At 39.4% G+C, this 19,059-nt stretch overlaps 1 protein-coding gene across 2 annotated transcripts in view; it reads right to left on the bottom strand.

Annotated features, from left to right (window-relative positions):
- Positions 1-18,623, bottom strand: part of SORCS2 (sortilin related VPS10 domain containing receptor 2) — a 1,190,324-nt gene extending 1,171,701 nt beyond the window's left edge. The window contains exon 1 of one of the 2 annotated variants that reach the window (XM_073574542.1): positions 18,252-18,623. In XM_073574542.1, coding sequence (XP_073430643.1) covers positions 18,252-18,518 — 267 coding nt within the window. In that variant the 5' untranslated portion in view covers positions 18,519-18,623. The remainder of the gene's footprint in view (positions 1-18,251) is intronic. The other variant, XM_073574543.1, reaches the window with a different exon arrangement.
- Between the last annotated feature and the right edge of the window lie 436 nt (positions 18,624-19,059).

Genomic DNA, 19,059 nt, shown 5'->3' with positions numbered 1-19,059 from the left:
TAATAGAAGATAGATAGATAGATAGATAGATAGATAGATAGATAGATAGATAGATAGATAGATAATAAATAGATAATGGATAGATAGAGAGATAATAAATAGATAATTGATAGATAGATAATAGATAGATAGATAAATAGATGATAGATAGATAATAGAAGATAGATAGATAATAGATAGAGAGATAATAAATAAATAGATAGACAGATAATAAATAGATAGATAGATAATAGATAGAAAGAGATATAATAAATAGATAATAGATAGATAGATAATAGATAGATACATAGATAATAGATAGAGATAGATAATAGATAGACAGAGAGATAATAAATAGATGATAGATAGATAGATAATAGATAGATAGAGAGATAATAAATAGATAATAGATAGATAGATGATAGATAGATAGATAGATAATAGATAGATAATAGATATACAGAGATAATAAATAGATAATAGATAGATAGATAGATAATAGATATAGCGATAGATGGAGAAATAATAGATAGATAGATACTGACATCAGACACAATCCAAAATTTAATAGACGGACTAATGGATTATCAATTCTCTGGATCATTGGACAATTACACTGCAAGTTCAAATTAAAACAGTAACACAAAATATTCACATGAAGGATAAATTCTGCATTTTTTTTCCTGCTACATTATTTTTTTATGGGAAATCCGCTGTCTTTACAGTTCAAGCAAATGGAATATGACTTCATGACAACTCATGCCCCACTAGGCATTAAAAGACATTGTGGAACTACTTTTATGCAGGGAAAGCCTTGGAAAAATGACTGATAAAAGAAATAAGAGACGTAGAGCATGAAGCATTTTAAGATGAAAAACACAAGGAATACCCCCCAAGCCTCCCAAGAAAGGGTACAAACCCCCTCTAATAACGTCTTGTCGGCAATTCTTTGCATAACTCCGGGTTATTCCATGGCACGGCAGCATCACTTTTTGCTGTAAAAACCCTCTAATATCTCAATCAGAGGAGTGTAATAACCAGCTCTCCCTGCTCGGCCTTCTGCCTCTAGTCTCAGCGCTACAAACAGGCACCCGAGTATTAAATGTCGGATCACAGGAACATCAGTGTAATCGATTATTTACATCTGAATAATAGGAATAATTTGCCATGATTGCTGCAATCACATCATATACAGAAAATACCGAAAACAGTTCCAATCAACCATGCAAGTCAACGGGTCACAACAATGCTGGGATTTATTCCCTGGATCAGGACGAGACCCCCAGACAAGAACAAGCAATCACACCTCTCACCACCCGCAGCGAGACCCCCGATGGTCTTTATGCATTAATGACACGTGTACAATAAACCATGTGACAACAATAATAAAAGTAACAATATGGGGGGTAACTTGTATCCCAAGCAGTCCTGGAGCTGATATATACCACATCATGAAAAACCATGGTGACCCCCAGGGAATGATCGGCAGCAGCACATCAGTGCCCCCCGTTATCTGGAAGCAGCAGATCATTCATCAAGTCTGACAAGTCTCACCATAGATTGATAGGCAGCGAGCGCAGAAGAACAGAGCGACCGACCAGCAGCCACATCAATGGCGGCAATCACAAGGAAGCGGGTCAGTCATAAACATGCCAGGGGGCAATATTGGACCGCACGGGCACCTATGTGGCATCTCACTAATGAGCATGGACGGGAACCAGGCACTTACAGCTGGAAACTATGGGAACATAAATGGGCAACATCTCAATGTCCATGTCACCCTGGCAGGAGAGGGAATGTCACTGTGGCAGTGTATGGGCATCTATCAGGACGGCACCTACGTGGCATCTCACTAATGAGCATGGACAGGAATCAGGCATTTACAGATGGAAACTAGAGATGTACATGACATTTATGTGGCATTATATAGAGATGCACATGGCATTTATGTGGCAGTATATAGAGATGTACATGGCATTTATGTGGCAGTATATAGAGATGTACATGGCATTTATGTGGCAGTATATAGAGATGCACATGGCATTTATGTGGCAGTATATAGAAATATACATGGCATTTATGTGGCATTATATAGAGATGCACATGGCATTTATGTGGCAGTATATAGAGATGTACATGGCATTTATGTGGCAGTATATGGAGATGTACATGGCATTTATGTGGCAGTATATAGAGATGTACATGACATTTATGTGGCAGTATATGGAGATGTACATGGCATTTATGTGGCAGTATATGGAGATGTACATGGCATTTATGTGGCAGTATATAGAGATGTACATGGCATTTATGTGGCAGTATATAGAGATGTACATGGCATTTATGTGGCAGTATATAGAGATGTACATGGCATTTATGTGGCAGTATATAGAGATGTACATGGCATTTATGTGGCAGTATATAGAAATATACATGGCATTTATGTGGCAGTATATGGAGATGTACATGACATTTATGTGGCAGTATATGGAGATGTACATGGCATTTATGTGGCAGTATATAGAGATGCACATGGCATTTATGTGGCAGTATATAGAGATGTACATGGCATTTATGTGGCAGTATATAGAGATGTACATGGCATTTATGTGGCAGTATATAGAAATATACATGGCATTTATGTGGCAGTATATGGAGATGTACATGGCATTTATGTGGCAGTATATAGAGATGCACATGGCATTTATGTGGCAGTATATAGAGATGTACATGGCATTTATGTGGCAGTATATGGAGATGTACATGGCATTTATGTGGCAGTATATGGAGATGTACATGGCATTTATGTGGCAGTATATAGAGATGCACATGGCATTTATGTGGCAGTATATAGAGATGTACATGGCATTTATGTGGCAGTATATAGAGATGTACATGGCATTTATGTGGCAGTATATGGAGATGTACATGGCATTTATGTGGCAGTATATGGAGATGTACATGGCATTTATGTGGCAGTATATAGAGATGCACATGGCATTTATGTGGCAGTATATAGAGATGTACATGGCATTTATGTGGCAGTATATAGAGATGTACATGGCATTTATGTGGCAGTATATGGAGATGTACATGGCATTTATGTGGCAGTATATGGAGATGTACATGGCATTTATGTGGCAGTATATGGAGATGTACATGGCATTTATGTGGCAGTATATAGAGATGTACATGACATTTATGTGGCAGTATATGGAGATGTACATGGCATTTATGTGGCAGTATATAGAGATGTACATGGCATTTATGTGGCAGTATATGGAGATGTACATGGCATTTATGTGGCAGTATATGGAGATGTACATGGCATTTATGTGGCAGTATATAGAGATGTACATGGCATTTATGTGGCAGTATATAGAGATGCACATGGCATTTATGTGGCAGTATATGGAGATGTACATGGCATTTATGTGGCAGTATATAGAAATATACATGGCATTTATGTGGCAGTATATAGAAATATACATGGCATTTATGTGGCAGTATATGGAGATGTACATGACATTTATGTGGCAGTATATAGAGATGCACATGGCATTTATGTGGCAGTATATGGAGATGTACATGGCATTTATGTGGCAGTATATAGAGATGTACATGGCATTTATGTGGCAGTATATAGATATGTACATGGCATTTATGTGGCAGTATATAGAGATGTACATGGCATTTATGTGGCAGTATATGGAGATGTACATGGCATTTATGTGGCAGTATATAGAGATGCACATGGCATTTATGTGGCAGTATATGGAGATGTACATGGCATTTATGTGGCAGTATATAGAGATGTACATGACATTTCTGTGGCAGTATATAGAGATGCACATGGCATTTATGTGGCAGTATATAGAGATGCACATGGCATTTATGTGGCAGTATATAGAGATGCACATGGCATTTATGTGGCAGTATATAGAGATGTACATGGCATTTATGTGGCAGTATATAGAGATGTACATGACATTTATGTGGCAGTATATGGAGATGTACATGGCATTTATGTGGCAGTATATAGAGATGCACATGGCATTTATGTGGCAGTATATGGAGATGTACATGGCATTTATGTGGCAGTATATAGAGATGTACATGACATTTATGTGGCAGTATATAGAGATGTACATGACATTTATGTGGCAGTATATGGAGATGTACATGGCATTTATGTGGCAGTATATAGAGATGTACATGGCATTTATGTGGCAGTATATGGAGATGTACATGGCATTTATGTGGCAGTATATAGAGATGCACATGGCATTTATGTGGCAGTATATAGAGATGTACATGGCATTTATGTGGCAGTATATAGAGATGTACATGACATTTATGTGGCAGTATATGGAGATGTACATGGCATTTATGTGGCAGTATATAGAGATGTACATGGCATTTATGTGGCAGTATATGGAGATGTACATGGCATTTATGTGGCAGTATATGGAGATGTACATGGCATTTATGTGGCAGTATATAGAGATGTACATGGCATTTATGTGGCAGTATATAGAGATGCACATGGCATTTATGTGGCAGTATATGGAGATGTACATGGCATTTATGTGGCAGTATATAGAAATATACATGGCATTTATGTGGCAGTATATAGAAATATACATGGCATTTATGTGGCAGTATATGGAGATGTACATGACATTTATGTGGCAGTATATAGAGATGCACATGGCATTTATGTGGCAGTATATGGAGATGTACATGGCATTTATGTGGCAGTATATAGAGATGTACATGGCATTTATGTGGCAGTATATAGAGATGTACATGGCATTTATGTGGCAGTATATAGAGATGTACATGGCATTTATGTGGCAGTATATGGAGATGTACATGGCATTTATGTGGCAGTATATAGAGATGCACATGGCATTTATGTGGCAGTATATAGAGATGCACATGGCATTTATGTGGCAGTATATAGAGATGCACATGGCATTTATGTGGCAGTATATAGAGATGCACATGGCATTTATGTGGCAGTATATAGAGATGTACATGGCATTTATGTGGCAGTATATAGAGATGTACATGACATTTATGTGGCAGTATATGGAGATGTACATGGCATTTATGTGGCAGTATATAGAGATGCACATGGCATTTATGTGGCAGTATATAGAGATGTACATGGCATTTATGTGGCAGTATATGGAGATGTACATGGCATTTATGTGGCAGTATATGGAGATGTACATGGCATTTATGTGGCAGTATATAGAGATGTACATGGCATTTATGTGGCAGTATATAGAGATGCACATGGCATTTATGTGGCAGTATATGGAGATGTACATGGCATTTATGTGGCAGTATATAGAAATATACATGGCATTTATGTGGCAGTATATAGAAATATACATGGCATTTATGTGGCAGTATATGGAGATGTATATGACATTTATGTGGCAGTATATAGAGATGCACATGGCATTTATGTGGCAGTATATGGAGATGTACATGGCATTTATGTGGCAGTATATAGAGATGTACATGGCATTTATGTGGCAGTATATAGAGATGTACATGGCATTTATGTGGCAGTATATAGAGATGTACATGGCATTTATGTGGCAGTATATGGAGATGTACATGGCATTTATGTGGCAGTATATAGAGATGCACATGGCATTTATGTGGCAGTATATGGAGATGTACATGACATTTATGTGGCAGTATATAGAAATATACATGGCATTTATGTGGCAGTATATAGAGATGTACATGACATTTATGTGGCAGTATATGGAGATGTACATGGCATTTATGTGGCAGTATATAGAGATGTACATGGCATTTATGTGGCAGTATATAGAGATGTACATGGCATTTATGTGGCAGTATATAGGGATGTACATGGCATTTATGTGGCAGTATATGGAGATGTACATGGCATTTATGTGGCAGTATATAGAGATGTACATGGCATTTATGTGGCAGTATATAGAGATGTACATGGCATTTATGTGGCAGTATATGGAGATGTACATGGCATTTATGTGGCAGTATATGGAGATGTACATGGCATTTATGTGGCAGTATATAGAGATGTACATGGCATTTATGTGGCAGTATATGGAGATGTACATGGCATTTATGTGGCAGTATATAGAGATGTACATGGCATTTATGTGGCAGTATATGGAGATGTACATGGCATTTATGTGGCAGTATATAGAAATATACATGGCATTTATGTGGCAGTATATAGAGATGTACATGACATTTATGTGGCAGTATATGGAGATGTACATGGCATTTATGTGGCAGTATATAGAGATGTACATGGCATTTATGTGGCAGTATATAGAGATGTACATGGCATTTATGTGGCAGTATATAGGGATGTACATGGCATTTATGTGGCAGTATATAGAGATGTACATGGCATTTATGTGGCAGTATATAGAGATGTACATGGCATTTATGTGGCAGTATATAGGGATGTACATGGCATTTATGTGGCAGTATATAGAGATGTACATGGCATTTATGTGGCAGTATATAGGGATGTACATGGCATTTATGTGGCAGTATATAGGGATGTACATGGCATTTATGTGGCAGTATATGGAGATGTACATGGCATTTATGTGGCAGTATATAGGGATGTACATGGCATTTATGTGGCAGTATATAGAGATGTACATGGCATTTATGTGGCAGTATATAGAGATGTACATGGCATTTATGTGGCAGTATATAGGGATGTACATGGCATTTATGTGGCAGTATATAGAGATGTACATGGCATTTATGTGGCAGTATATAGAGATGTACATGGCATTTATGTGGCAGTATATAGGGATGTACATGGCATTTATGTGGCAGTATATGGAGATGTACATGGCATTTATGTGGCAGTATATAGAGATGTACATGGCATTTATGTGGCAGTATATGGAGATGTACATGGCATTTATGTGGCAGTATATAGGGATGTACATGGCATTTATGTGGCAGTATATAGAGATGTACATGGCATTTATGTGGCAGTATATAGAGATGTACATGGCATTTATGTGGCAGTATATAGAGATGTACATGACATTTATGTGGCAGTATATAGAAATGTACATGGCATTTATGTGGCAGTATATAGAGATGTACATGGCATTTATGTGGCAGTATATAGAGATGTACATGGCATTTATGTGGCAGTATATAGAGATGTACATGGCATTTATGTGGCAGTATATAGAGATGTACATGGCATTTATGTGGCAGTATATAGAGATGTACATGGCATTTATGTGGCAGTATATAGAGATGTACATGGCATTTATGTGGCAGTATATGGAGATGTACATGGCATTTATGTGGCAGTATATAGAGATGTACATGGCATTTATGTGGCAGTATATAGAGATGTACATGGCATTTATGTGGCAGTATATAGAGATGTACATGACATTTATGTGGCAGTATATAGAGATGTACATGACATTTATGTGGCAGTATATAGAAATGTACATGGCATTTATGTGGCAGTATATAGAGATGTACATGGCATTTATGTGGCAGTATATAGAGATGTACATGGCATTTATGTGGCAGTATATAGAGATGTACATGACATTTATGTGGCAGTATATAGAGATGTACATGGCATTTATGTGGCAGTATATAGAAATGTACATGGCATTTATGTGGCAGTATATAGAGATGTACATGGCATTTATGTGGCAGTATATAGAGATGTACATGACATTTATGTGGCAGTATATAGAGATGTACATGGCATTTATGTGGCAGTATATGGAGATGTACATGGCATTTATGTGGCAGTATATAGAGATGCACATGGCATTTATGTGGCAGTATATAGAGATGTACATGGCATTTATGTGGCAGTATATAGAGATGCACATGGCATTTATGTGGCAGTATATGGAGATGTACATGGCATTTATGTGGCAGTATATAGAGATGCACATGGCATTTATGTGGCAGTATATAGAGATGTACATGGCATTTATGTGGCAGTATATAGAGATGTACATGACATTTATGTGGCAGTATATAGAGATGTACATGGCATTTATGTGGCAGTATATGGAGATGTACATGGCATTTATGTGGCAGTATATGGAGATGTACATGGCATTTATGTGGCAGTATATAGAGATGTACATGGCATTTATGTGGCAGTATATAGAGATGCACATGGCATTTATGTGGCAGTATATAGAGATGCACATGGCATTTATGTGGCAGTATATAGAGATGTACATGGCATTTATGTGGCAGTATATAGAAATATACATGGCATTTATGTGGCAGTATATAGAGATGTACATGGCATTTATGTGGCAGTATATGGAGATGCACATGGCATTTATGTGGCAGTATATGGAGATGCACATGGCATTTATGTGGCAGTATATAGAGATGTACATGGCATTTATGTGGCAGTATATAGAGATGTACATGGCATTTATGTGGCAGTATATAGAGATGTACATGGCATTTATGTGGCAGTATATAGAGATGCACATGGCATTTATGTGGCAGTATATAGAGATGTACATGGCATTTATGTGGCAGTATATAGAGATGTACATGACATTTATGTGGCAGTATATAGAGATGTACATGGCATTTATGTGGCAGTATATAGAGATGTACATGACATTTATGTGGCAGTATATAGAGATGTACATGACATTTATGTGGCAGTATATAGAGATGTACATGGCATTTATGTGGCAGTATATAGAGATGTACATGGCATTTATGTGGCAGTATATAGAGATGTACATGGCATTTATGTGGCAGTATATGGAGATGTACATGGCATTTATGTGGCAGTATATAGAGATGTACATGGCATTTATGTGGCAGTATATAGAGATGTACATGGCATTTATGTGGCAGTATATAGAGATGTACATGGCATTTATGTGGCAGTATATAGACATGTACATGACATTTATGTGGCAGTATATAGAGATGTACATGGCATTTATGTGGCAGTATATAGAGATGCACATGGCATTTATGTGGCAGTATATAGAGATGTACATGACATTTATGTGGCAGTATATAGAGATGTACATGGCATTTATGTGGCAGTATATAGAGATGTACATGGCATTTATGTGGCAGTATATAGAGATGTACATGGCATTTATGTGGCAGTATATGGGGATGCACATGGCATTTATGTGGCAGTATATAGAGATGTACATGGCATTTATGTGGCAGTATATAGAGATGTACATGACATTTATGTGGCAGTATATGGAGATGCACATGGCATTTATGTGGCAGTATATAGAGATGTACATGGCATTTATGTGGCAGTATATAGAGATGTACATGGCATTTATGTGGCAGTATATAGAGATGCACATGGCATTTATGTGGCAGTATATGGAGATGTACATGGCATTTATGTGGCAGTATATAGAGATGTACATGACATTTATGTGGCAGTATATAGAAATGTACATGGCATTTATGTGGCAGTATATAGAGATGTACATGACATTTATGTGGCAGTATATAGAGATGTACATGACATTTATGTGGCAGTATATAGAAATGCACATGGCATTTATGTGGCAGTATATGGAGATGCACATGGCATTTATGTGGCAGTATATAGAGATGTACATGGCATTTATGTGGCAGTATATAGACATGTACATGACATTTATGTGGCAGTATATAGAGATGTACATGGCATTTATGTGGCAGTATATAGAGATGCACATGGCATTTATGTGGCAGTATATAGAGATGTACATGACATTTATGTGGCAGTATATAGAGATGTACATGGCATTTATGTGGCAGTATATAGAGATGTACATGGCATTTATGTGGCAGTATATAGAGATGTACATGGCATTTATGTGGCAGTATATGGGGATGCACATGGCATTTATGTGGCAGTATATAGAGATGTACATGGCATTTATGTGGCAGTATATAGAGATGTACATGACATTTATGTGGCAGTATATGGAGATGCACATGGCATTTATGTGGCAGTATATAGAGATGTACATGGCATTTATGTGGCAGTATATAGAGATGTACATGGCATTTATGTGGCAGTATATGGAGATGTACATGGCATTTATGTGGCAGTATATAGAGATGTACATGGCATTTATGTGGCAGTATATAGAGATGCACATGGCATTTATGTGGCAGTATATAGAGATGTACATGGCATTTATGTGGCAGTATATAGAGATGTACATGGCATTTATGTGGCAGTATATAGAGATGCACATGGCATTTATGTGGCAGTATATAGAGATGCACATGGCATTTATGTGGCAGTATATAGAGATGTACATGGCATTTATGTGGCAGTATATAGAGATGTACATGGCATTTATGTAGCAGTATATAGAAATGTACATGGCATTTATGTGGCAGTATATAGAGATGCACATGGCATTTATGTGGCAGTATATAGAGATGTACATGGCATTTATGTGGCAGTATATAGAGATGTACATGGCATTTATGTGGCAGTATATAGAGATGCACATGGCATTTATGTGGCAGTATATAGAGATGCACATGGCATTTATGTGGCAGTATATAGAGATGTACATGGCATTTATGTGGCAGTATATGGAGATGTACATGGCATTTATGTGGCAGTATATAGAGATGTACATGGCATTTATGTGGCAGTATATGGAGATGCACGTGGCATTTATGTGGCAGTATATAGAGATGTACATGGCATTTATGTGGCAGTATATAGAGATGTACATGGCATTTATGTGGCAGTATATGGAGATGTACATGGCATTTATGTGGCAGTATATAGAGATGTACATGGCATTTATGTGGCAGTATATAGAGATGTACATGGCATTTATGTGGCAGTATATGGAGATGTACATAGCATTTATGTGGCAGTATATAGAGATGCACATGGCATTTATGTGGCAGTATATAGAGATGTACATGGCATTTATGTGGCAGTATATAGAGATGTACATGGCATTTATGTGGCAGTATATAGAGATGCACATGGCATTTATGTGGCAGTATATAGAGATGTACATGGCATTTATGTGGCAGTATATGGAGATGTACATGGCATTTATGTGGCAGTATATAGAGATGTACATGGCATTTATGTGGCAGTATATAGAGATGTACATGGCATTTATGTGGCAGTATATAGAGATGTACATGGCATTTATGTGGCAGTATATAGAGATGTACATGGCATTTATGTGGCAGTATATGGAGATGTACATGGCATTTATGTGGCAGTATATAGAGATGTACAGTGGGGAAAAAAAGTATTTAGTCAGTCAGCAATAGTGCAAGTTCCACCACTTAAAAAGATGAGAGGCGTCTGTAATTTACATCATAGGTAGACCTCAACTATGGGAGACAAACTGAGAAAAAAAAATCCAGAAAATCACATTGTCTGTTTTTTTTTCATTTTATTTGCATATTATGGTGGAAAATAAGTATTTGGTCAGAAACAAGCAATTTCTGGCTCTCACAGACCTGTAACTTCTTCTTTAAGAGTCTCCTCTTTCCTCCACTCATTACCTGTAGTAATGGCACCTGTTTAAACTTTATCAGTATAAAAAGACACCTGTGCACACTCTCAAACAGTCTGACTCCAAACTCCACTATGGTGAAGACCAAAGAGCTGTCAAAGGACACCAGAAACAAAATTGTAGCCCTGCACCAGGCTGGGAAGACTGAATCTGCAATAGCCAACCAGCTTGGAGTGAAGAAATCAACTGTGGGAGCAATAATTAGAAAATGGAAGACATACAAGACCACTGATAATCTCCCTCGATCTGGTGCTCCACGCAAAATCCCACCCCGTGGGGTCAGAATGATCACAAGAACGGTGAGCAAAAATCCCAGAACCACGCGGGGGGACCTAGTGAATGCACTGCAGAGAGCTGGGACCAATGTAACAAGGCCTACCATAAGTAACACACTACGCCACCATGGACTCAGATCCTGCAGTGCCAGACGTGTCCCACTGCTTAGGCCTGTACATGTCCGGGCCCGTCTGAAGTTTGCTAGAGAGCATTTGGATGATCCAGAGGAGTTTTGGGAGAATGTCCTATGGTCTGATGAAACCAAACTGGACCTGTTTGGTAGAAACACAACTTGTCGTGTTTGGAGGAAAAAGAATACTGAGTTGCATCCATCAAACACCATACCTACTGTAAAGCATGGTGGTGGAAACATCATGCTTTGGGGCTGTTTCTCTGCAAAGGGGCCAGGACGACTGATCCGGGTACATGAAAGAATGAATGGGGCCATGTATCGTGAGATTTTGAGTGCAAACGTCCTTCCATCAGCAAGGGCATTGAAGATGAAACGTGGCTGGGTCTTTCAACATGACAATAATCCAAAGCACACCGCCAGGGCAACGAAGGAGTGGCTTCGTAAGAAGCATTTCAAGGTCCTGGAGTGGCCTAGCCAGTCTCCAGATCTCAACCCTATAGAAAACCTTTGGAGGGAGTTGAAAGTCCGTGTTGCCAAGCGAAAAGCCAAAAACATCACTGCTCTAGAGGAGACCTGCATGGAGGAATGGGCCAACATACCAACAACAGTGTGTGGCAACCTTTTGAAGACTTACAGAAAACGTTTGACCTCTGTCATTGCCAACAAAGGATATACCACAAAGTATTGAGATGAAATTTTGTTTCTGACCAAATACTTATTTTCCACCATAATATGCAAATAAAATGAAAAAAAAAACAGACAATGTGATTTTCTGGATTTTTTTTTCTCAGTTTGTCTCCCATAGTTGAGGTCTACCTATGATGTAAATTACAGACGCCTCTCATCTTTTTAAGTGGTGGAACTTGCACTATTGCTGACTGACTAAATACTTTTTTTCCCCACTGTACATGGCATTTATGTGGCAGTATATGGAGATGTACATGGCATTTATGTGGCAGTATATAGGGATGTACATGGCATTTATGTGGCAGTATATAGGGATGTACATGGCATTTATGTGGCAGTATATAGAAATGTACATGGCATTTATGTGGCAGTATATGGAGATGCACATGGCATTTATGTGGCAGTATATGGAGATGCACATGGCATTTATGTGGCAGTATATAGGGATGTACATGGCATTTATGTGGCAGTATATAGAGATGTACATGGCATTTATGTGGCAGTATATGGAGATGCACATGGCATTTATGTGGCAGTATATGGAGATGCACATGGCATTTATGTGGCAGTATATGGAGATGCACATGGCATTTATGTGGCAGTATATGGAGATGCACATGGCATTTATGTGGCAGTATATAGAGATGCACATGGCATTTATGTGGCAGTATATAGGGATGTACATGGCATTTATGTGGCAGTATATAGAAATGTACATGGCATTTATGTGGCAGTATATGGAGATGCACATGGCATTTATGTGGCAGTATATGGAGATGCACATGGCATTTATGTGGCAGTATATAGGGATGTACATGGCATTTATGTGGCAGTATATAGAGATGTACATGGCATTTATGTGGCAGTATATGGAGATGCACATGGCATTTATGTGGCAGTATATGGAGATGCACATGGCATTTATGTGGCAGTATATGGAGATGCACATGGCATTTATGTGGCAGTATATAGAGATGCACATGGCATTTATGTGGCAGTATATAGGGATGTACATGGCATTTATGTGGCAGTATATAGAGATGTACATGGCATTTATGTGGCAGTATATAGGGATGTACATGGCATTTATGTGGCAGTATATAGAAATGTACATGGCATTTATGTGGCAGTATATGGAGATGCACATGGCATTTATGTGGCAGTATATGGAGATGCACATGGCATTTATGTGGCAGTATATGGAGATGCACATGGCATTTATGTGGCAGTATATGGAGATGTACATGGCATTTATGTGGCAGTATATAGAGATGTACATGGCATTTATGTGGCAGTATATAGAGATGCACATGGCATTTATGTGGCAGTATATAGAGATGTACATGGCATTTATGTGGCAGTATATAGAGATGTACATGGCATTTATGTGGCAGTATATAGGGATGTACATGGCATTTATGTGGCAGTATATAGGGATGTACATGGCATTTATGTGGCAGTATATAGAAATGTACATGGCATTTATGTGGCAGTATATGGAGATGCACATGGCATTTATGTGGCAGTATATGGAGATGCACATGGCATTTATGTGGCAGTATATAGGGATGTACATGGCATTTATGTGGCAGTATATAGAGATGTACATGGCATTTATGTGGCAGTATATGGAGATGCACATGGCATTTATGTGGCAGTATATGGAGATGCACATGGCATTTATGTGGCAGTATATGGAGATGCACATGGCATTTATGTGGCAGTATATGGAGATGCACATGGCATTTATGTGGCAGTATATAGAGATGCACATGGCATTTATGTGGCAGTATATAGGGATGTACATGGCATTTATGTGGCAGTATATAGAGATGTACATGGCATTTATGTGGCAGTATATAGGGATGTACATGGCATTTATGTGGCAGTATATAGAAATGTACATGGCATTTATGTGGCAGTATATGGAGATGCACATGGCATTTATGTGGCAGTATATGGAGATGCACATGGCATTTATGTGGCAGTATATGGAGATGCACATGGCATTTATGTGGCAGTATATAGAGATGTACATGGCATTTATGTGGCAGTATATAGAGATGCACATGGCATTTATGTGGCAGTATATAGAGATGTACATGGCATTTATGTGGCAGTATATAGAGATGTACATGGCATTTATGTGGCAGTATATAGAGATGTACATGGCATTTATGTGGCAGTATATAGAGATGTACATGGCATTTATGTGGCAGTATATAGAGATGTACATGGCATTTATGTGGCAGTATATAGAGATGTACATGGCATTTATGTGGCAGTATATAGAGATGTACATGGCATTTATGTGGCAGTATATAGAGATGTACATGGCATTTATGTGGCAGTATATAGAGATGTACATGGCATTTATGTGGCAGTATATAGAGATGTACATGGCATTTATGTGGCAGTATATAGAGATGTACATGACATTTATGTGGCAGTATATAGAGATGTACATGGCATTTATGTGGCAGTATATAGAGATGTACATGGCATTTATGTGGCAGTATATAGAGATGTACATGGCATTTATGTGGCAGTATATGGAGATGTACATGGCATTTATGTGGCAGTATATAGAGATGTACATGGCATTTATGTGGCAGTATATGGAGATGCACATGGCATTTATGTGGCAGTATATGGAGATGCACATGGCATTTATGTGGCAGTATATGGAGATGTACATGGCATTTATGTGGCAGTATATGGAGATGTACATGGCATTTATGTGGCAGTACAGTATATGGAGATGTACATGGCATTTATGTGGCAGTACAGTATATGGAGATGCACATGGCATTTATGTGGCAGTACAGTATATGGAGATGTACATGGCATTTATGTGGCAGTATATGGAGATGCACATGGCATTTATGTGGCAGTATATGGAGATGTACATGGCATTTATGTGGCAGTATATAGAGATGCACATGGCATTTATGTGGCAGTATATGGAGATGCACATGGCATTTATGTGGCAGTATATGGAGATGCACATGGCATTTATGTGGCAGTATATGGAGATGTACATGGCATTTATGTGGCAGTATATGGAGATGCACATGGCATTTATGTGGCAGTATATGGAGATGTACATGGCATTTATGTGGCAGTATATAGAGATGTACATGGCATTTATGTGGCAGTATATAGAGATGCACATGGCATTTATGTGGCAGTATATGGAGATGCACATGGCATTTATGTGGCAGTATATGGAGATGTACATGGCATTTATGTGGCAGTATATGGAGATGCACATGGCATTTATGTGGCAGTATATGGAGATGCACATGGCATTTATGTGGCAGTATATGGAGATGTACATGGCATTTATGTGGCAGTATATGGAGATGCACATGGCATTTATGTGGCAGTATATGGAGATGTACATGGCATTTATGTGGCAGTATATAGAGATGTACATGGCATTTATGTGGCAGTATATAGAGATGCACATGGCATTTATGTGGCAGTATATGGAGATGCACATGGCATTTATGTGGCAGTATATGGAGATGTACATGGCATTTATGTGGCAGTATATGGAGATGCACATGGCATTTATGTGGCAGTATATGGAGATGCACATGGCATTTATGTGGCAGTATATGGAGATGCACATGGCATTTATGTGGCAGTATATAGAGATGTACATGGCATTTATGTGGCAGTATATAGAGATGCACATGGCATTTATGTGGCAGTATATGGAGATGCACATGGCATTTATGTGGCAGTATATGGAGATGTACATGGCATTTATGTGGCAGTATATGGAGATGCACATGGCATTTATGTGGCAGTATATGGAGATGCACATGGCATTTATGTGGCAGTATATGGAGATGCACATGGCATTTATGTGGCAGTATATAGAGATGTACATGGCATTTATGTGGCAGTATATGGAGATGTACATGACATTTATGTGGCAGTATATGGAGATGTACATGGCATTTATGTGGCAGTATATGGAGATGCACATGGCATTTATGTGGCAGTATATGGAGATGCACATGGCATTTATGTGGCAGTATATAGAGATGTACATGGCATTTATGTGGCAGTATATGGAGATGTACATGGCATTTATGTGGCAGTATATAGAGATGTACATGGCATTTATGTGGCAGTATATGGAGATGTACATGGCATTTATGTGGCAGTATATGGAGATGCACATGGCATTTATGTGGCAGTATATGGAGATGTACATGGCATTTATGTGGCAGTATATAGAGATGTACATGGCATTTATGTGGCAGTATATGGAGATGTACATGGCATTTATGTGGCAGTATATGGAGATGCACATGGCATTTATGTGGCAGTATATAGAGATGTACATGGCATTTATGTGGCAGTATATAGGAATGTACATGGCATTTATGTGGCAGTATATAGAGATGCACATGGCATTTATGTGGCAGTATATAGAGATGTACATGGCATTTATGTGGCAGTATATGGAGATGCACATGGCATTTATGTGGCAGTATATAGAGATGTACATGGCATTTATGTGGCAGTATATGGAGATGTACATGGCATTTATGTGGCAGTATATGGAGATGTACATGGCATTTATGTGGCAGTATATAGAGATGTACATGGCATTTATGTGGCAGTATATAGAAATGTACATGGCATTTATGTGGCAGTATATAGAGATGCACATGGCATTTATGTGGCAGTATATAGAGATGTACATGGCATTTATGTGGCAGTATATAGAAATGTACATGGCATTTATGTGGCAGTATATAGAGATGTACATGGCATTTATGTGGCAGTATATAGAGATGCACATGGCATTTATGTGGCAGTATATAGAGATGCACATGACATTTATGTGGCAGTATATAGAGATGCACATGGCATTTATGTGGCAGTATATAGAGATGCACATGGCATTTATGTGGCAGTATATAGAGATGCACATGGCATTTATGTGGCAGTATATGGAGATGTACATGGCATTTATGTGGCAGTATATAGAAATGTACATGGCATTTATGTGGCAGTATATAGAGATGCACATGGCATTTATGTGGCAGTATATAGAGATGCACATGGCATTTATGTGGCAGTATATGGAGATGCACATGGCATTTATGTGGCAGTATATAGAGATGTACATGGCATTTATGTGGCAGTATATGGAGATGTACATGGCATTTATGTGGCAGTATATGGAGATGTACATGGCATTTATGTGGCAGTATATAGAGATGTACATGGCATTTATGTGGCAGTATATAGAGATGTACATGGCATTTATGTGGCAGTATATAGAGATGTACATGGCATTTATGTGGCAGTATATGGAGATGCACATGGCATTTATGTGGCAGTATATAGAGATGTACATGGCATTTATGTGGCAGTATATGGAGATGCACATGGCATCTCTTGCCGTGCACACACATGCCAATGGGCACCGAGACCTTTCCTTGGTGCCAGCAGGGGGTGCCATAGTACCCTGAGGGTTATGGGGAGTGAGCACATCTGCCAGGTGTCCGGTCCCCGCCGTAATCCCAGTGCACAGTAATGTCAGGCGGACTCACGCTGCTGTTCTCCCCGGTCCAGTGCACCATGGCTTGGTTGTGAGACGCGTCCCCCTTGAGCACGAACGAGGTGCTGAGCATGGAGATGTGGCCATTGCTTGCAGCCCTCCCGGAGCGCCCGGCCGGGGCAGGAGCATCCTCGGTAACTCCGCTGTCAGCCTCCTGGAGACCCCGCGCACTCCTCCTGCTCACCCAGTCTGTGCCCTGCACCAGCACACTGGCCAGGCACAGGACGCCCATAGGAAGGAGTGGTGCCCTCAGTGCCATGCTGCTCTCCTGATGTGTCAGGCTGGGGATGTGTGTGCCAGAGAGATAGATACTGGGAGAGAGGGTGGGATTGCAAACAAAGCGAGGATAACACTGAGCTTTCACAAGTGGAGCTGTCAGTGGAAAAGGAATGCGGCCGCCATCTGCTGGTGACAGTGTGCATTGCCGCTGTAGTGGACATTGTAGCAGACACCTGTCGGAGACACCGCACTGAACTTGCTCACTGAGCCAGTGTGCGTGTCCTGAGTAAAGCGAACTGTGCTCAAAGCTACCTGTGGAGCGGGCAGCAACCGAATAGATGCGTACTTCAGAGCCGCAGGACCTGAAGCACGTGACTGCTAGAGGCGTGGCCTAAACTCCACAGAGCTAGGAGCTGCAAGACAATTCCTAGCAGCAGAGGCGTATCCAGTGGGGCGCAGTCGGGCCACCCGGCCGCCTAATGCAGCGGTCGGCAGTGTCTCTCCCCTGGCGACTGAGTTCTGCCGCTACCAGTCCTGGGAGTCGGCGGTTCTCTGTGTCGGCTGTCAAGCTGACAGCCGAC

The sequence above is a fragment of the Dendrobates tinctorius genome, unplaced genomic scaffold (assembly GCF_039654945.1).
Source record: "Dendrobates tinctorius isolate UK_male_01 unplaced genomic scaffold, ASM3965494v1 ptg000039l, whole genome shotgun sequence".
Taxonomy (NCBI): Eukaryota; Metazoa; Chordata; class Amphibia; order Anura; family Dendrobatidae; genus Dendrobates; species Dendrobates tinctorius.
This window is presented reverse-complemented; position numbering and strand designations above follow the sequence as displayed.